General features: G+C 50.6%; 6 protein-coding genes across 6 annotated transcripts; 3 read left to right on the forward strand and 3 right to left on the reverse strand.

Moving 5' to 3' along the window:
• Nucleotides 1-786: 786 nt before the first annotated feature.
• TRUGW13939_06400 (uncharacterized protein) lies at nucleotides 787-4,689 on the forward strand (the record flags this gene model as incomplete). Its single annotated transcript, XM_035489553.1, has 4 exons — nucleotides 787-860; nucleotides 1,041-1,228; nucleotides 1,299-4,607; nucleotides 4,655-4,689. The coding sequence occupies 4 exons, from the start codon at nucleotides 787-789 to the stop codon at nucleotides 4,687-4,689; spliced, it is 3,606 nt and encodes a 1,201-aa protein (XP_035345446.1).
• Nucleotides 4,690-5,282: 593 nt separating this feature from the next.
• Nucleotides 5,283-8,067, reverse strand: TRUGW13939_06401 (uncharacterized protein; the record flags this gene model as incomplete). Its single annotated transcript, XM_035489554.1, has 4 exons — nucleotides 5,283-6,486; nucleotides 6,543-6,641; nucleotides 7,688-7,922; nucleotides 7,974-8,067. 4 exons carry the CDS (start codon nucleotides 8,065-8,067, stop codon nucleotides 5,283-5,285), a joined length of 1,632 nt encoding a protein of 543 aa, XP_035345447.1.
• A 302-nt stretch (nucleotides 8,068-8,369) lies between these two features.
• TRUGW13939_06402 (uncharacterized protein) lies at nucleotides 8,370-10,263 on the forward strand (the record flags this gene model as incomplete). The annotated part of the gene is made up of 3 exons (XM_035489555.1): nucleotides 8,370-8,577; nucleotides 8,665-8,930; nucleotides 8,986-10,263. 3 exons carry the CDS (start codon nucleotides 8,370-8,372, stop codon nucleotides 10,261-10,263), a joined length of 1,752 nt encoding a protein of 583 aa, XP_035345448.1.
• Nucleotides 10,264-10,749: 486 nt separating this feature from the next.
• Nucleotides 10,750-11,912, reverse strand: TRUGW13939_06403 (uncharacterized protein; the record flags this gene model as incomplete). The annotated part of the gene is made up of 3 exons (XM_035489556.1): nucleotides 10,750-11,051; nucleotides 11,108-11,702; nucleotides 11,760-11,912. 3 exons carry the CDS (start codon nucleotides 11,910-11,912, stop codon nucleotides 10,750-10,752), a joined length of 1,050 nt encoding a protein of 349 aa, XP_035345449.1.
• A 379-nt stretch (nucleotides 11,913-12,291) lies between these two features.
• TRUGW13939_06404 (uncharacterized protein) lies at nucleotides 12,292-12,788 on the forward strand (the record flags this gene model as incomplete). Its single annotated transcript, XM_035489557.1, has 3 exons — nucleotides 12,292-12,348; nucleotides 12,531-12,642; nucleotides 12,706-12,788. The coding sequence occupies 3 exons, from the start codon at nucleotides 12,292-12,294 to the stop codon at nucleotides 12,786-12,788; spliced, it is 252 nt and encodes an 83-aa protein (XP_035345450.1).
• Nucleotides 12,789-13,121: 333 nt separating this feature from the next.
• On the reverse strand, nucleotides 13,122-14,301 carry TRUGW13939_06405 (uncharacterized protein; the record flags this gene model as incomplete). Its single annotated transcript, XM_035489558.1, has 2 exons — nucleotides 13,122-13,708; nucleotides 13,767-14,301. The coding sequence occupies 2 exons, from the start codon at nucleotides 14,299-14,301 to the stop codon at nucleotides 13,122-13,124; spliced, it is 1,122 nt and encodes a 373-aa protein (XP_035345451.1).
• Nucleotides 14,302-14,318: the final 17 nt, after the last annotated feature.

Raw genomic sequence — 14,318 nt, forward strand, 5'->3', positions numbered from 1 at the left:
AAAAGGGGAAACAATAATACTGCCAGATAGAGTCCCTGAAACAATAATGCATCGACTCTCAAAAGTCAAAACAGGCCCAGAAAGGAAAGCAGCCGAGGCCAGATCGGGAAGCGCTAGTCGAAAAAGGAAACCTCACTAGGCCATAAATGGAAGAACGCCTCCCCACAGGAGCATGAGGAGGCGGCCCAAGCTTCAAACGCGCCGCTGATTGGGCGTCAGGCAGCCACAGAGCCCCACCCGGCTGGGGCCCCACTTTGGTGTAGTACGGCCCCTGTGATTCGCCGACTGCTGCCCCCTGAAGGCGTTTCGTTTCTCGAACTGTATTTGTTACAGTATTATTATTATTATTATTATCCTCATCATCATTATTATGATGATGATGATGTGTTCAATTCAGTGCGATTTTGGGGCTCTGTGGTAGCACAATGCTATATCTCGCTCGCATTGATTGGATCCAGTCTGCTTTATATTTTATAATTAACCAGGCTGTTGTTCCTCCAATTTCCTTGTAGAGTTGCTCGAGAAGCTCCACTCGTCGCACGGCCGATTTGTGTTGCCGCCCCGTCCAACTCCAACACCTCCCCCCATCCAAAACTGCGGCAGCCTCGACACATATTATTGCCTCGCTCTGCCACGGGGCTTCTTCTTTTTCTTTTGCTTTGTTTGTTTGTGCCCCTCGTTTTGATTCTTTTCTATCTACCAATTTAGCCAGCCCAGTCTGCGGCTTACTTGCTACAAGAGGAGCAGCTCTCGCTGTGCGGATCTCCTTCTCATGCGGCACCCGCCATGTCGCTTAATGGGTTAGATGATCCCGCTGTCATCGAAGCCTATCAATCTGCCTTGACCGAGGCTGGAGGATGGTGAGTGTTTATCTTTTGTCTTTGCGTGATTGCTTTGGAGTGCGCGCGACATGTTCGTCTCTAGCTTGAGTGCTGCGACATATCCTTGAGATAATGGGGTTGAGGGAGAGCTGGGCATCAGCAGAAGGAGCATGTGAAGTCGCAAGTGAAGCCACAAGCTAACATTTCTCTTCTTTTTAGGCTCCTGCTCAAATACTCATCAAGAGATGAAGTGACACTACTCAGCCGAGGCACAGGCGGTGTGCCCGACGTCCGGGTCGCCGTCGAAGGCTACGAGGAGAAATCGCCGCTGTACGGCTTCCTGCAGTATCGGAGGAGGAAAGTCGTGCTCAAATATGTGCCTGATGGAGTCTCTAGGCTGATACAAGGTGAGCAGTGATGATATCTTTTATTTGTATAGAACTTGTTGCTAATGAATTTCTCCCCCCGCCGCCACAGCCCGTACAACTGTTCAATTTCAGTCGATCCTCGATAAATTCTCCCCACAAGATACAACCTTTGAATTCAAAGAGGCGACCGACCTCACTGAAAGCGCCTTGTCGTCTGCCTGTCTTCTCCATGCCGCATCTGGGTCGATGACGTCTTCCTCTAGCTCCCTTCGCCGACGTCGCTTGATGGAGATCGTCGAGGATGCAGAGGAGGGAGGACCGCCCGTTAGGACTGAATTGGAGTCGCCGCTGTCAGAAGATTCTTCCAAGAGGCTCAGTCAGGCATCCGATGCGACAGCAGTGCCTCCCCCGCCAACACCAGGCGGCGAAGAAGGCCCGGCCGAATCGCCCACTGTGGCCGATGACGAAGCGGAGACAAAGTCGGTGCATTCTGTCTCGCGAAGACGATTCCTCGATCAGTTAGCCCAGCAACCGTTTGAGCACCGAAGTTCCACTCAATCCATGCGCCCGTCTCTCCAGGAACTGGGCTACTCGACGTCATCCCGGCAAAAAGTCAAACTGGGGCCGCGCCCGTCTGTGGACATGAACGGTCGACCGCGGACCGCTGGAAGCATGTCTCGTAACCAGGATCAGCGCCCAGTCGCAGCCTTGCCCCCGGGGGTTCGTCCACGGAAACCGCCTTTAGGCCCTGGTCGACCCAAGTCCCAGCCTGATGCGATACCCGTGCCGACCCTGGCCTCCCTTAAGAATGCGCCACCGATGCCCATACTGATTCCGCCACCTTCTATATCGGTACCGCGACCGAAGCTGTCGCCCGGGGCCAAGTCAATGAACGCACTCACATCCTCGGGCATGTCTCCTGAAAAACAGCGACTTATGAGAGCGCTTGAACTCCGGAAAAAGCAAATGGAAAAGCGGACAAAGGATCTGCAAAAGAAAGACGAGAAACGCAAGAGCGCCACCGCCGAAGTTATTCCGGCCGATGCTTTGGAGAACAAGGAGAATATAGACCACGCTCAGACGACGAAGTTGTATCCTGTTGAGGAAGCCAAACCACCCAAAATCGAAGCTACCAAAGTTGAGACTGTTAAGCAAGTAGCCACTGTGACTACGACGGTTATTGAAGAGAAGAAACCGACCACGGCAGATCTGGCCAAAGCGGACTCGGCCGTGGCAATGTCAACGGTCGCGCGAGAAGATACTGCGGAAGACACCGTGGAAGACAATGCACCGGAGGATACTACACCTAAATACACTATACCGGAAGATACTATACAACAAGATACTGCGCCGGAAAACAACAAGTCAGAAGACACTGCGTCCGATGACACTGCACGAGAAGACACTGCGCCGCAAGATGCTCCACAACAGGATACTGCGCCCAAAGACAACAAACTAGAACCTACTACGTCGGAGGATAGTGCAAGAGAAGATGCTGCGCCGGAAGACAATAAACTAGAAGACACCTCGTCAGAGGACACTGCACGAGAAAATCCTGCGGAAGAAAATGCGCCAGAAGATGCTGCACCAAAAGAAAACAACCCTTCAGTGCAAACACCCGCAGAACTCCTCGTTACTACACCCCAGGCGCAGGATAAAGTCGTGGAACCACACCCTGAACAAATCCCGGAACCTGCAACCCAACCCTTGATTGAAGAAGAAGATACGACCGACGATTCCACAGCACCCGAGAAGTTTAGCGACAGGACGGACGACGAAAAAGCAACTACTGCAAGCACATCCGAGCCCGATACCGCTCTCGAGGACATGGCCAAGCCCGACGAAGAGCAAAGCATACAGTACGAAGACGACGACAGCACGCCGACAGCGTCAGAGGCCATCCACTCGGTCGCGTCTAGCAGCTTGGGCTCACAGGACGCCATCGTCGCAGGCGCTCCCGAGGCAGATGAGACGGCGCCTAAGGAGGTCCCCACCACCACCGACGCCATCACCAACACCGCTAGCCAGGTTACACTAGCGGACTCCACAGCGCCCCTCTCGCTGCCCCGAGGCGATGAGAATAATCATCGTCTCTCTCGGCAGAAAAGCAAACGCATTGCGCTGTTGGACCCCATCCTGGTGCCCACCCCGGACTTGTCGGATGAAGACAACTTGCTGTCGGACGATTCATTCATGGAGGAGCTGAAGTCAGCCACCTTCCAGGAGGCCAAGCCTGTGTCCGTGGGCAAAGGGCCCCTGTCGCCCGACGGCGAGCCGCGTACGCCCTTGGAGGCATGGCAGACGCGCGCTGTGTCCAACCCAGGTCGTCGTCCCAGCGATCTCAGTGTCATGCCTGTGGTCGGACGATCTATCTCAGCCACATTTGCTGGCGGAGACGAACAGGCGGGGCCTATCCCCGTGGTGACGGCGAAGAAAGTCAATGTGTCTTCTGGCATTTCCAAGCGCATCAAGGCGCTGGAGATGTTCTCGGGTAACCGTGATGGTGTTTCTAGTCCGACGCTGGCCGTGCCCCCGACCAACGGCCTCCCATCCCCGACTGCAACAGCATTCGAAAAATTCCGCAAGCGAGCTTCAGTGTCGATGGGCGGTAGCCTGCCCCCCTCAGCGGCGCCCTCGGCGAGATCGTCTTTCATCGGACCGTCCCCCGATACCGCAAACCCTCCCTCGTTGGGCCGAAAAGAATCGCAATCCGTCTCGGTCACGGCCCGTATCGTTCGGAATCCTCGCACACCCCCGACGGACGTGAATGCGGACCCCATCGAATCCAGCGTACTCAATCTTCAACGCAGCCCCCTGATCGTCGAGCACAATTCTCTAGAAGAAGCGGACCGGAAGTCGAACGGCGTGCCTGAGCGTCGTCCTACCCTTTCATCGAGGGGCTTGAGCCGTAGCTCAACTGATACTACAACTGCTCGCTCTGAGAGCCGGGGCTCTTCTCGCTCTCGGCTGGATGATCTGAGCTCCGAGGAAAAGAGAGATTCGCGTACGTCTCGATTTATTCGACGGATGTCCTCCCTTACCTCGCCCCGTAAAAATCTAATGAGTCCACCTGGAATAGACAGGCTACCACCGCCACACACCGAGGAAGAAACCCAGCACGCCGCCCCCAAGGCCGTCGACATTGGCGAAGTCAACGTACAGTTCCCCGACACCTTGCTCTGGAAGCGTAGGTTCCTGCGTATCGACCACCAGGGCTATCTGGTCCTTACGCCAGGAAACACAGATGCCGGATCACGCAATATTGTCAAGCGATACCATCTATCGGAATTCCAAACCCCGTGCCTACCGGATGAAGATCGCCAAGAGCTGCCTAATAGCATTTTGCTGGATTTCCGAAACGGCAGCACACTGCAATGCGCCTGCGAATCAAGAAAAGGGCAGGCTGCCGCTCTCCAAAGTAAGTTCTTTGCACTTGTCGTTGAAATCATGTCTAACAGACCCTAGCTCTCGTCGATGCTCACAATGCCCACCATCATTAAAATTGGGCGGCATGCTCTTGTTTTGATTTGCACGTCAGGTGTCTATATTGCGTGTTTAAACTTTCTCTCCTTGTTGGTATGCTTGCATTTCAGTGGTTATACCCCGGCAACAAAAAAGCCTATTTTGTTTTCTCTTTCATTCGGAACATTTTGTTATACTTTTTTTATCGACATCTTCTCTGCTTGATATGTTGAAGATCTAGCCATGAGTTCATGAGCCAACACTTCTGTAGACATACAGGCTTGTTCGTCAGAGTGAACAGTCGCTCTTGAGGCGTTGTACAGATTCTCGTACAAACTTATCTCCCTACATATTTTTTTTTTTTCCCTTCCCTACCCGCCATCTGCTTGACGCACCATTTTTTAGCTACTCTTCATTTATCTGTTCCGGAACCCGACTCATGGAAGTCCTGTTCATTTGACGTGACTTTTTCTGTACATTTGCCTTTCTAGGAGATTTCTCTATTCTACATAGACAGTTATAGAATACTTGAAGCTGCCAGCCATCAATGGCTCTGGCTTTATCTTCATGTAACTCTTGCACAAATTCACAGTAAGACCAAGCCTCAAGTCTTGGGAGTAATAAAAAAAAATCACTCCTCGGTCTTGTTGTTTTCCTGCCACTCGGCCAGCAGCCGTTGGACCTTGGGTCCCCAAACGTCCTCGCCGCCCTCGAGTTCGGAGTAGTTGATCACCTTATCGGCATCCAAAGTGTAATCGCCCTGCCGGGTTCGCACCAGGGAGCACATTATTCCATAGCTTCCGACTGCCCTGCCTAGATCGTGTGCCAGTGAGCGAACGTAGAATCCGCCGGAAACGGTCATTCTGATACGTGCGGCTGCTGGGCCGGGGGATGGCATTTCTTGTGGTTTTGTTTCTTCTTCTTTGGATTCTTTGACTTCTTCAGGAACTGTCTCTGCCGTTTGGGTCTGGGTCTCGGTGGTAGTGGCGGATTGGAGTTCCTCGCCGTCCGTCTTGACTCGTTTCGTCGCCGAGACGGTACCTTGCTCGTCAATAACTTCGGATTTTTCCGGCACAGGGGAAGCTTTTCGTTTCGCTTGTGGTGATTTTGTTGTTGCTGCCTCGGCCTCGGCCTCGACAACCTCTGCCTCTTCCGTCGACGCCACAGGGATGGCAGCATCCTTGTCCAGTAACTTCTCTGCAAGCTGTCTCTCGGGGCCCGTCATCTCCTCCTGTGGCCATTTATACTCATGCGAGTCTGGTTCATACCATTCGAGCAACTGCAAATCAAAAACCTCGACGGGCACAGACTTGATCTCCACGGGCGGCTCAATACCCTCTCGCGCATACTCATACAACCGCTTGCCATCAATCCTCTTGGCCGAAAAGATAGGCGGCCGCTGCATGATCTTGCCCCGGAACTGCGCCAACGCTTCTTCCACCATTGTCCGCGTAATGTGCTCGTACGGTGAACGCCGCACGGTCTTTCCCGTACAATCGTATGTATCCGACGCAACACCAAAAGTCACTACCGTTTCATATGTCTTTGTACAATTCAGAAACGTCTGGAGATATTTCGTTCCCTGGCCAATACCTGCAACGAGCACACCCGTCGCCATCGGGTCGAGCGTACCGCCATGGCCGATTTTCACTTCTGGTCGTTTCCGGAAGCGGCGACGGTGTTTGTTGCGTTGGTAGTTGTGGTCAGCGACGCGTCGGTCTTGCTCGCGCTCGATCCAGGGCTTGAAGGTTGTGGAGTCGTTGAAGTGTGTTTGGAGATCGCGAAGGACGCCGGCGGATGTGACGCCTTCGGGTTTGTGGATGGCTGGTTTCAGTCTGATATTAGTTTTTTTTTCTTTTCTTGTATATTGTGTGGATATATATAGACATACCGAGAAGCCCCTCGTAGACCCTTGCGCTGGACATTCTTATTCCAAATGGCTGCGCGCCGATACTGGTGGCCCGGCCGAGAAAGCTCATCAAGTAGAGTCCTCTAATTCAATTAACTTCAATGTTCCTGCAGTGTTGATAAACCTGAAGGAAACAATTGACTGTGCAAAATGGATTTGGATTATATTGGTTGGGATGACAGCTGGTGCTGCAAATATAGATTAATAATTATAAAAAAAAAAAAATTGGGAAGAAGAAGTTGACGGATTATTTTTTGGGAGCTTCTAGCGTAGATCTAAATTACGGTCCATGGCAAGGCTGGTAATGCCGTTACAATACGTTGAATCTTGGTATCGGCCAATGATATCATCTTGCGTCTTTTTATTATTTACTACGTACATTGAACGCCTCTATTATTGGTAAGTTATATTTTGCTTTTATTATGTTGGATTGTTTAATTTTTCTCGGTAACAGACTAAAAGCTCATATTGGTCGTCAGCCACTTTGCGATAGGGTCTTTGAGGATAGCTGCATTCTAGAAACCGGACCTTTTCCGAATACCAAGAGTTTCCATGATTGGTTCTCAACTCTCTGTGGGCGGAAAAATGGTACTCCTTTTACTTATCAGGTCTTCCTGACAATGTGAGTATCAATTTTCCTCACAGCGACCTTCGCCCTAGTAATATTCTTATTACTGTGGATGGAGAGGGACAGGCCGGTGCTCTAGCTCTTATTGATTTTGAGCAATCTGGTTGGTATCCAGCATATTGGGAGTATTGCAAAGCTCGTTGGACAGCAAAGATTGGTGGAGAATGGGAAACAGTTTATCTTCCTATGATTTTGGAACGGCTCGACGAAGCTTATAAGGATTGGGATTAATTTTGCCTTAGCCTTGGGGTTTGAGAAAGGGTTAAATTTAGGGGGAGGATGGGTTTCAAGAAAAGGCAAAGGAATATCAGCCCATAACTGTAAATGGCAAGAACCGGTCCGTACGCCAAACATCATGGAAGATATCGCACAGAGAAATAGCAATCCCATATACTGTAAACAATGAAACGCTAGCTTATGAATTGGAGGCTAATTATTCTCCGTCCACCTAGTACTGTTAGAACGACCAGTCTCTTTATGGAAATAAAAAGAATCTCACCTATGGCCGCATTTTATGCATCGATAGAAAATTGTACTTCCTTCATCAGCACTTCGTAACTGGGCCTCAGTCCAGGTAACCTCTTTCGAGGGGCACTCGGGACACTCCATTCTTATGATTGGACCCGAACCAAGTGTCTCTGCAGTGACCTTTTGCGTGTAGGATGTGAGTTTGGTTCGTAGCTGTGAGGGGAAGCCTTTGGAGACAGATGTTTGGACGTGAGAAAGCATTTCATCTTTTTATCTTGTGAGTGAATGTCATGGAATTGTTTATCTAGGAGACTGACTCTTGGCCACTTTCCCACAGAGCTCGCAGGTGACATGGTCTTTTGGTGTCTCATCGAGGAGGTTTCCGCAGTCTACACAGAACTGGACAACCATGATGAAAACTGTACGATACTAATAGAAGGGCTTCGATATTGTTAATTGCACAAGGCTGACAGGAGAGGGCCGACGGAAAATGGATCTCCGGGGTAAATTACTAGCGCGTACCGATAAGATGGAGTTCTCGACGCGTGCTGTGGAATTCGCCGTCACTAATTAGTACTTAGCCCATTGACTCACCCACTCATTATTATCACCGCTGCTGCATGCCCATCGTTGTTGTCTCACTCTCGATCCTGCTATGCTTTCTCTCATACTGGCTATGGAATGACCACCATGCCATACGACGACTACTGGCCATGACTTCCCGCGAAGAACAGATTCTCAAACCACGCGATCCCTCCCTCGACGTTGACGAGAACGAATGGGAGGAATTCAGCCTGACCGATGTCAAGATCCTGCTTCCGGGCAAGTCGCGCTATGCCAATCTGCTGGCGACCACGCCAGAGAACCCTGTGAGGGTCATTGGCTGCTTGGACGAGCTCGAGGAGGAGCAGGCCCATCTAGGTACAACCCCGCCATAACCTGTGTAACACAGTTAGACGTGTGTATACTACTGTTCTACGACCTTTTTATACTGACAAATACCCATAGTGCTCGACGAAGACTACCCCTCGAAACGAATCGTTATCGAAAACGTAACCCACTACGCCTACGGCCAGCATGCAGACGGCGAGATTGGCGTCTGGGTGGCCGGCCAGGCTGGATGGTATTCCATCACCCCTGCCAAAGGCTACAAGCCAATGTTCAACGACATGGTCGAAGCCGTCGATTTGCTGTACTTTTTAGTCGACCGACACCAGAGGAAGAAACGAAGGCGTCGCGGCGGAGAGCCTACTTTTGAATATTTGTGTGAAGAGGTGTGTACATCTATTTGCGGTTTGGTGGGTTACAACATGGACTGACGGGTCGTAGTATGTTGGCCATACGCATGGAATTTGCGAGGATGGTGACGACTCGGCCGAGGTTTTCAATAAGCATCATAGCTTCCTGCTCTCCCAGATGATACAGGGACGGGAGGACGTGCAGTGGAACGAGACGGAAATCTTCAAACATCTTGCTAGGAAATTTCGTGTTGGTTTCTTCACATTGAGTTTAGGTATGAGTTTGTGTGCTAACGATGAGAAGGACGAATATGAACGCCTTCTGGCTTTACAACAGAGGACCGATGACGACAGTTCCGCAAAAGCAGACACGCGCGCCAATTCGGATCCAGTCGATAGCCACGACCTCTCTCGGACACAGGCGGATACTTTATTTGATATTATTTCAGAGCTCAAAGAGGCTGGTGCCCTGGCCAAACGTCAGCTGACGCTCGACCTTGTTGCTAGCACCCTACGCCGTCGATACGAAATCGATACAGACGATCATGCACGAGACATTATAGACGCCAATGCTGTGTCTGTACTTGAGAAGATGGAACAGTCCGACTTTGACTGGTCTAGAAAAGCCCTATACCGGGACCTGAAACAGGCTTCTGAGAAAGAGGACATCCGACAGATGGCCATCACTCCGCTCAGACCGCGTGTAGCCTCAGACGACGATGAGTCGGAGCAAGAGAGCGACGATGAAGACCACCCTCGAGCACGTAGGCGGCGTGTACGCAAGTCCGTTCTACGTCCGAAGCTTGCATCAGTGTCCACCAAAAAGGCAGGCAAAAAGACCCGCAGCGCGGCTCGAGACATGGAAATCTCCGATGACAACGACGATGATGACGAAGAAAGCGATATGGGCGAAAGCCTAGAAACACCCACCAAATCACGCGGTCTTGACCTCGTGCGCGATCCCCCGCCATCTACTGCGCCCAGCACTATCAATGGACGGGCTCATTCGATCTTGTCCGAGGCGGATTCACTCGCAATCAGGAAAACTCCGTTGCAAGAAACCCACCAATCCGGTAACCTCGCCGGCCCAGATATCACAAGCCTGCCCGAGGACACGTGGACATGCTCTGTCCAAGGGTGTGGGAAAATCATACATAAAGCTGGCTTGAAGCGATCTAAAGAACTCATACACGACCACACTCTTACGCACGCAGCCGATACGCAGTCCAAGCTCGATCTCGTCTTTGCGGAGCATCGACTCAACATCAACATGGGTGTAGACAACTTGCTGAGCCGCATCCGAGAATTTGGTGGTGTAGATGGAGAGGCACTAGAGGAGGAGATTGCGGCCAAGAGAATTCGCCGGTGAACAAGCATCACTAATATCGCTCCAATGAAACTTCTAATACGATGGGCAAGTGATGACTTGAAAAACGGCATCAGATGTTGCTCAAGGGCACGAGACATCAAGAGATGGTACGAGGCGAGCTTTTTGTTTGTCATTGCGTTATGCTGACCCTATAGACTATAACATAAAGTGCTACGAATTAATGATCAACCGGGTTGTCGTTGGATGGCTGACTTGGTCCCGATCTCGACACAGGGAGTCGAGTATTTGGGATTCTTACGGATTCGGGTCTACGCTGATGCATCGCCACGACAGTCCTGCAACGCCCGACGAAGATACTCGAGAATTGAAGCGTATAAACTCTTCTCAATGTCACTAAAACATTTCATTTCAAAGCCATCAAGTAAACTATCGTGTAGACTATATACTTTACACACTAAGAAAAAAGAACACCTGACGCCCATTTTAGACTTTTTAACAAGAAATACCTTTCTTCCAGCTGTATCTTTATTTCATTGCATTCCTCCTACTCTTTCCAGGACGCTTCGCCGCGCCGGTAGGAGCTCTTTTCCCTCCGGGTCTCCCTCCAGCTTTCATCTTCTTGACGGAAAAGCTGCGCAGATCGGACGAGGACGCAGCGTCGCCAGACTTGGCAAACCGTTTCTTGCCTCCGAAGCCGTGTTTTTCGTCCTTCTTTGCTCGTTTGGAGAAGGTACCGCCGGAGCGGCTGTCGGGTTTGCTGCTGTTTTCAACTGAGACGTCGAACAGATCGTCGTCACCGGTGGTGGCGGACGTGTCACCCTTGCGTTCTGTGATATTGTAAGTATCAAATTTTGTGTAAAGAAAGAAATGAGGAAACACGTACTCCTCTTCAAGCTATTAATCTTCTCCAACGTATCCCGCTTCTCCTTGGCGCGCTGCTGCAACTTGGCAACCTGAACTTGCTTGCCAAACTTTTTCAAATCCCGCTGACGACGAGCATCGGCCGACGCCTTCTTCGAGGCTGCCTCATCATACAGCTTCTTCTTGATCATGGTCATGTCCTCATCCGTCTTGACCATTTCGGCAAAGTAATCGGCAGGTCGCGTGAACGGGATGCCTTCCTTTTTCAAAAGCTTGCGAGCTTGCACAGCGGCCGATTGGCAGACTTTGTAAAAAGCAAGTTCTCGTGTAAGGTCATCATTGGCGTCGGGCACATCGACTGGATCGGTGGAGATGAGCGAGTTGTGCTCTGAAAAAGCGGTTTGAGGGGTCAAAAACGAGATTCGCTTGATGGAGGAGTTAATGGCGGCGGAATTGTTAATTGTTAGTCGCTGGTGCGGTATAACGTCGGCACGTTCGTCGCCTGAGAGGTCGGAGAGAGCTATGTCGTCTTCTTCTTCTTCGTCATTTTCTTCTCCATCTTCTTCTTCTACTTCCTCTTCGGCTTCCTCCTCAACGGCGTCGGTTTCTTTCTCTTCCTATCTCAAAAATCAGTAAAGGCCCCCTCTGCACTAGAAAAACCCAAAAGAATATACCTTTTGCTCTTCCTCAATTTCAACGTCCTCTGTTGACTGCTTGCCACCTTTTTTCTTCTCTGCCGCCTTGGCTAGCTTTTTCTGCTTCTCTTTGGCAAAATCACGGCCTTGGTGGGCATCTAGCGCCGAGAGCAACTTGCTCCGCTTGGCCATTTTCGAGTTGTTAATTCGGCGACTCTTGAGTATTAGATATCGTCGAATGAACTCGATTGAGCAGGTGCGTTGGCAATGCGACAGTGTTCCCTCTGCGGAGCGGAGCAGCAAATAATTAATTTTTTGGGCAGATTGCGGACTGCGCTAGCCCCGATATGGACTGGTTACGATAATAATAGCGCTACACTGAAAACGGCTAGCGTATGTCTGGGCCAAGTCTTATCAGGGCTCATTCTTTACCCCGTACAACAACTGAAACTATATTTGTTCCTGACTGGACTGCGCGCGCAAATATCAGTTTCTCGCCCAGGAATACATACCATATCGGACTCGGTATATTAGGTTGCATGATACATTTGAGCTCATAAATACGGCACAAATGTCAGCAGAACAGTCAAAGAAGGAAAACACGGGGCCGCAGCGCCTGCAACCACAGGTATGTCCTTTTTTTGGAAATCGGATTTGCTCTGTTGTTCAACTTCATTTATGTGCTATGAATTGGTTGTGGATTGTTGACGTTCATGTCCATGGATTCAACGTTGCCATACATTGTCTTGTCACAATCGCCACATCCCATATCCAACCTTCACCGACACAATAGTCACTAACTACAAACAGACACAATCTACAGAAAGCTCTGCTGCCCCCGAGCTCGCCGCCGCCGTGGATGAGCTTCTCGATCAACTTCAGAACAAGTTTGATAACGTCTCTACCGAGGTTTTTGGAAAGTGTATGTTACTGTCCTTCCCCCCTCGGTACAAAAGAGAGGATCGGAATTGACTGTTTTTTATAGTAGATGACATGGCGCGACGACTCGATGACCTCGAGACTTCGTTGAATAGTAGTGCTCGTGAAGATGCGGCTGCAAAGACTTGATTAAATTGTTCGCGTTTTAAATCAAAAAGTTTATGTAATGAATGAAGCATTGAGCCCGTCAATCTTAAGAATGATTGATGGATTCGAATTTTTACGAGTTTACTTTTCTTACTTTCAGTTTACATCGGGATGCTACTAGTTAATGATTGCAGTAATGATATATCGAATGTTGGTATCAATCATTCACCAACAATGGTTCATTCGCAATATACTATACTATACAAAAGCATGTCCTTCACATTGCTCATTTCCCTTTCTAAAGAATGCAACAGATAGGATGATAATCGCGGAACAGCAAAACATGGGCGTAGCCAAAAGTCGTTTGAATCATATCTACAGCTCATCCTTGGTCTCCTCAGTCTTCTTCTCCCCCAAGAACTGACGAAGGATGTTGCTGCGCGAGATCAGGTCATCGACCTTTTCGGGGGTAAGGCCACCCTTGGAAAGGACCTTCTTGAGACGGGTGAATTCCTTGTTAACGTAACCCTCGCTGTCCTTCAGCTTGTCGGTGACCTTGATGTAGTACTGGGCGTACTGTTCCTGGACGGACTTGGCCGCCTTCTTGACCTCGTCCGAGAGCTTGGCGAAGCTTTTGGTTGGCACGTACTTGGCCACAATCTCGTCGAGGGTGGGGATTGTGCCGGCCGCTTCGTCGAGGCCACCGCCAACGACGCGGTGGGTGCCGACCTTCTCGTTGATGTACTTGACTAAGCTGTCCTCGGTACGGCCACCTTCGTACGGAACGCCCTCGGAGGATCCGGCGGGGAAGTATTTGATCGTAGGGAAGCCCTTGATTTGGAATTCGGCGGCCAGGGACTTGGAGTTCTCGGCCTCACAGTCAACCTTGGCAATCACAACGTTCTCGTCGCGGGCGAAGTCGTTGGCGAGATCTTCCCAGGTAGGAACGAGGTTTTTGCAGTCTAGTTTATCGATGTTAGTTGAGGCCCAAAAATTTTCCCCTCAAGTTCAAGTACTTACGTCCACACCACGGAGCAGTAAAAGCAACGAGGACGTTCTTGCCGCTACCGACAACCTCCTTGAAAGAAGTCTCGGTCAACATCTCAACCTTGCTAGGAAGCTTAGGAGCCACACGCGGACGAACGCCGGTCTGCTCAGAGATGAAAGCCGACAGACTGTCAAAGTCACGTCCGCCATTGTAGTCGGTAGGCTTGTCGCTCTTGCCGTCAAAGAACTTCAGTGTGGGGAAGCCCTGGACATCAAATTGCTTGCCCAGAGATCTGTGAGCATCGGCATCGACCTTGGCGATCTGCACTTTGTCCGAGGCAAAGGCAAAGGCCTGGCCGAGCTCCTCGTAGATGGGAGCGAGGTTTTTGCAGTGGCCACACCACGGAGCGAAGAACTCGACCAGCGTAGGCTTTCCGGATTGGAGTACGGCTTTATCAAAGTTGGATGGCAGCAAATCGAGGACGGCAGAGTTGCCAGCGGTGGCACCGGCGCTGACGATGCCGACAAGGAGCGCGATGAAGCTCACGACGAAGCTCAAACGAGCCATTTTGGGTGGAGTGAGTC

Source organism: Talaromyces rugulosus, chromosome III (genome assembly GCF_013368755.1).
Source record: "Talaromyces rugulosus chromosome III, complete sequence".
Taxonomy (NCBI): Eukaryota; Fungi; Ascomycota; class Eurotiomycetes; order Eurotiales; family Trichocomaceae; genus Talaromyces; species Talaromyces rugulosus.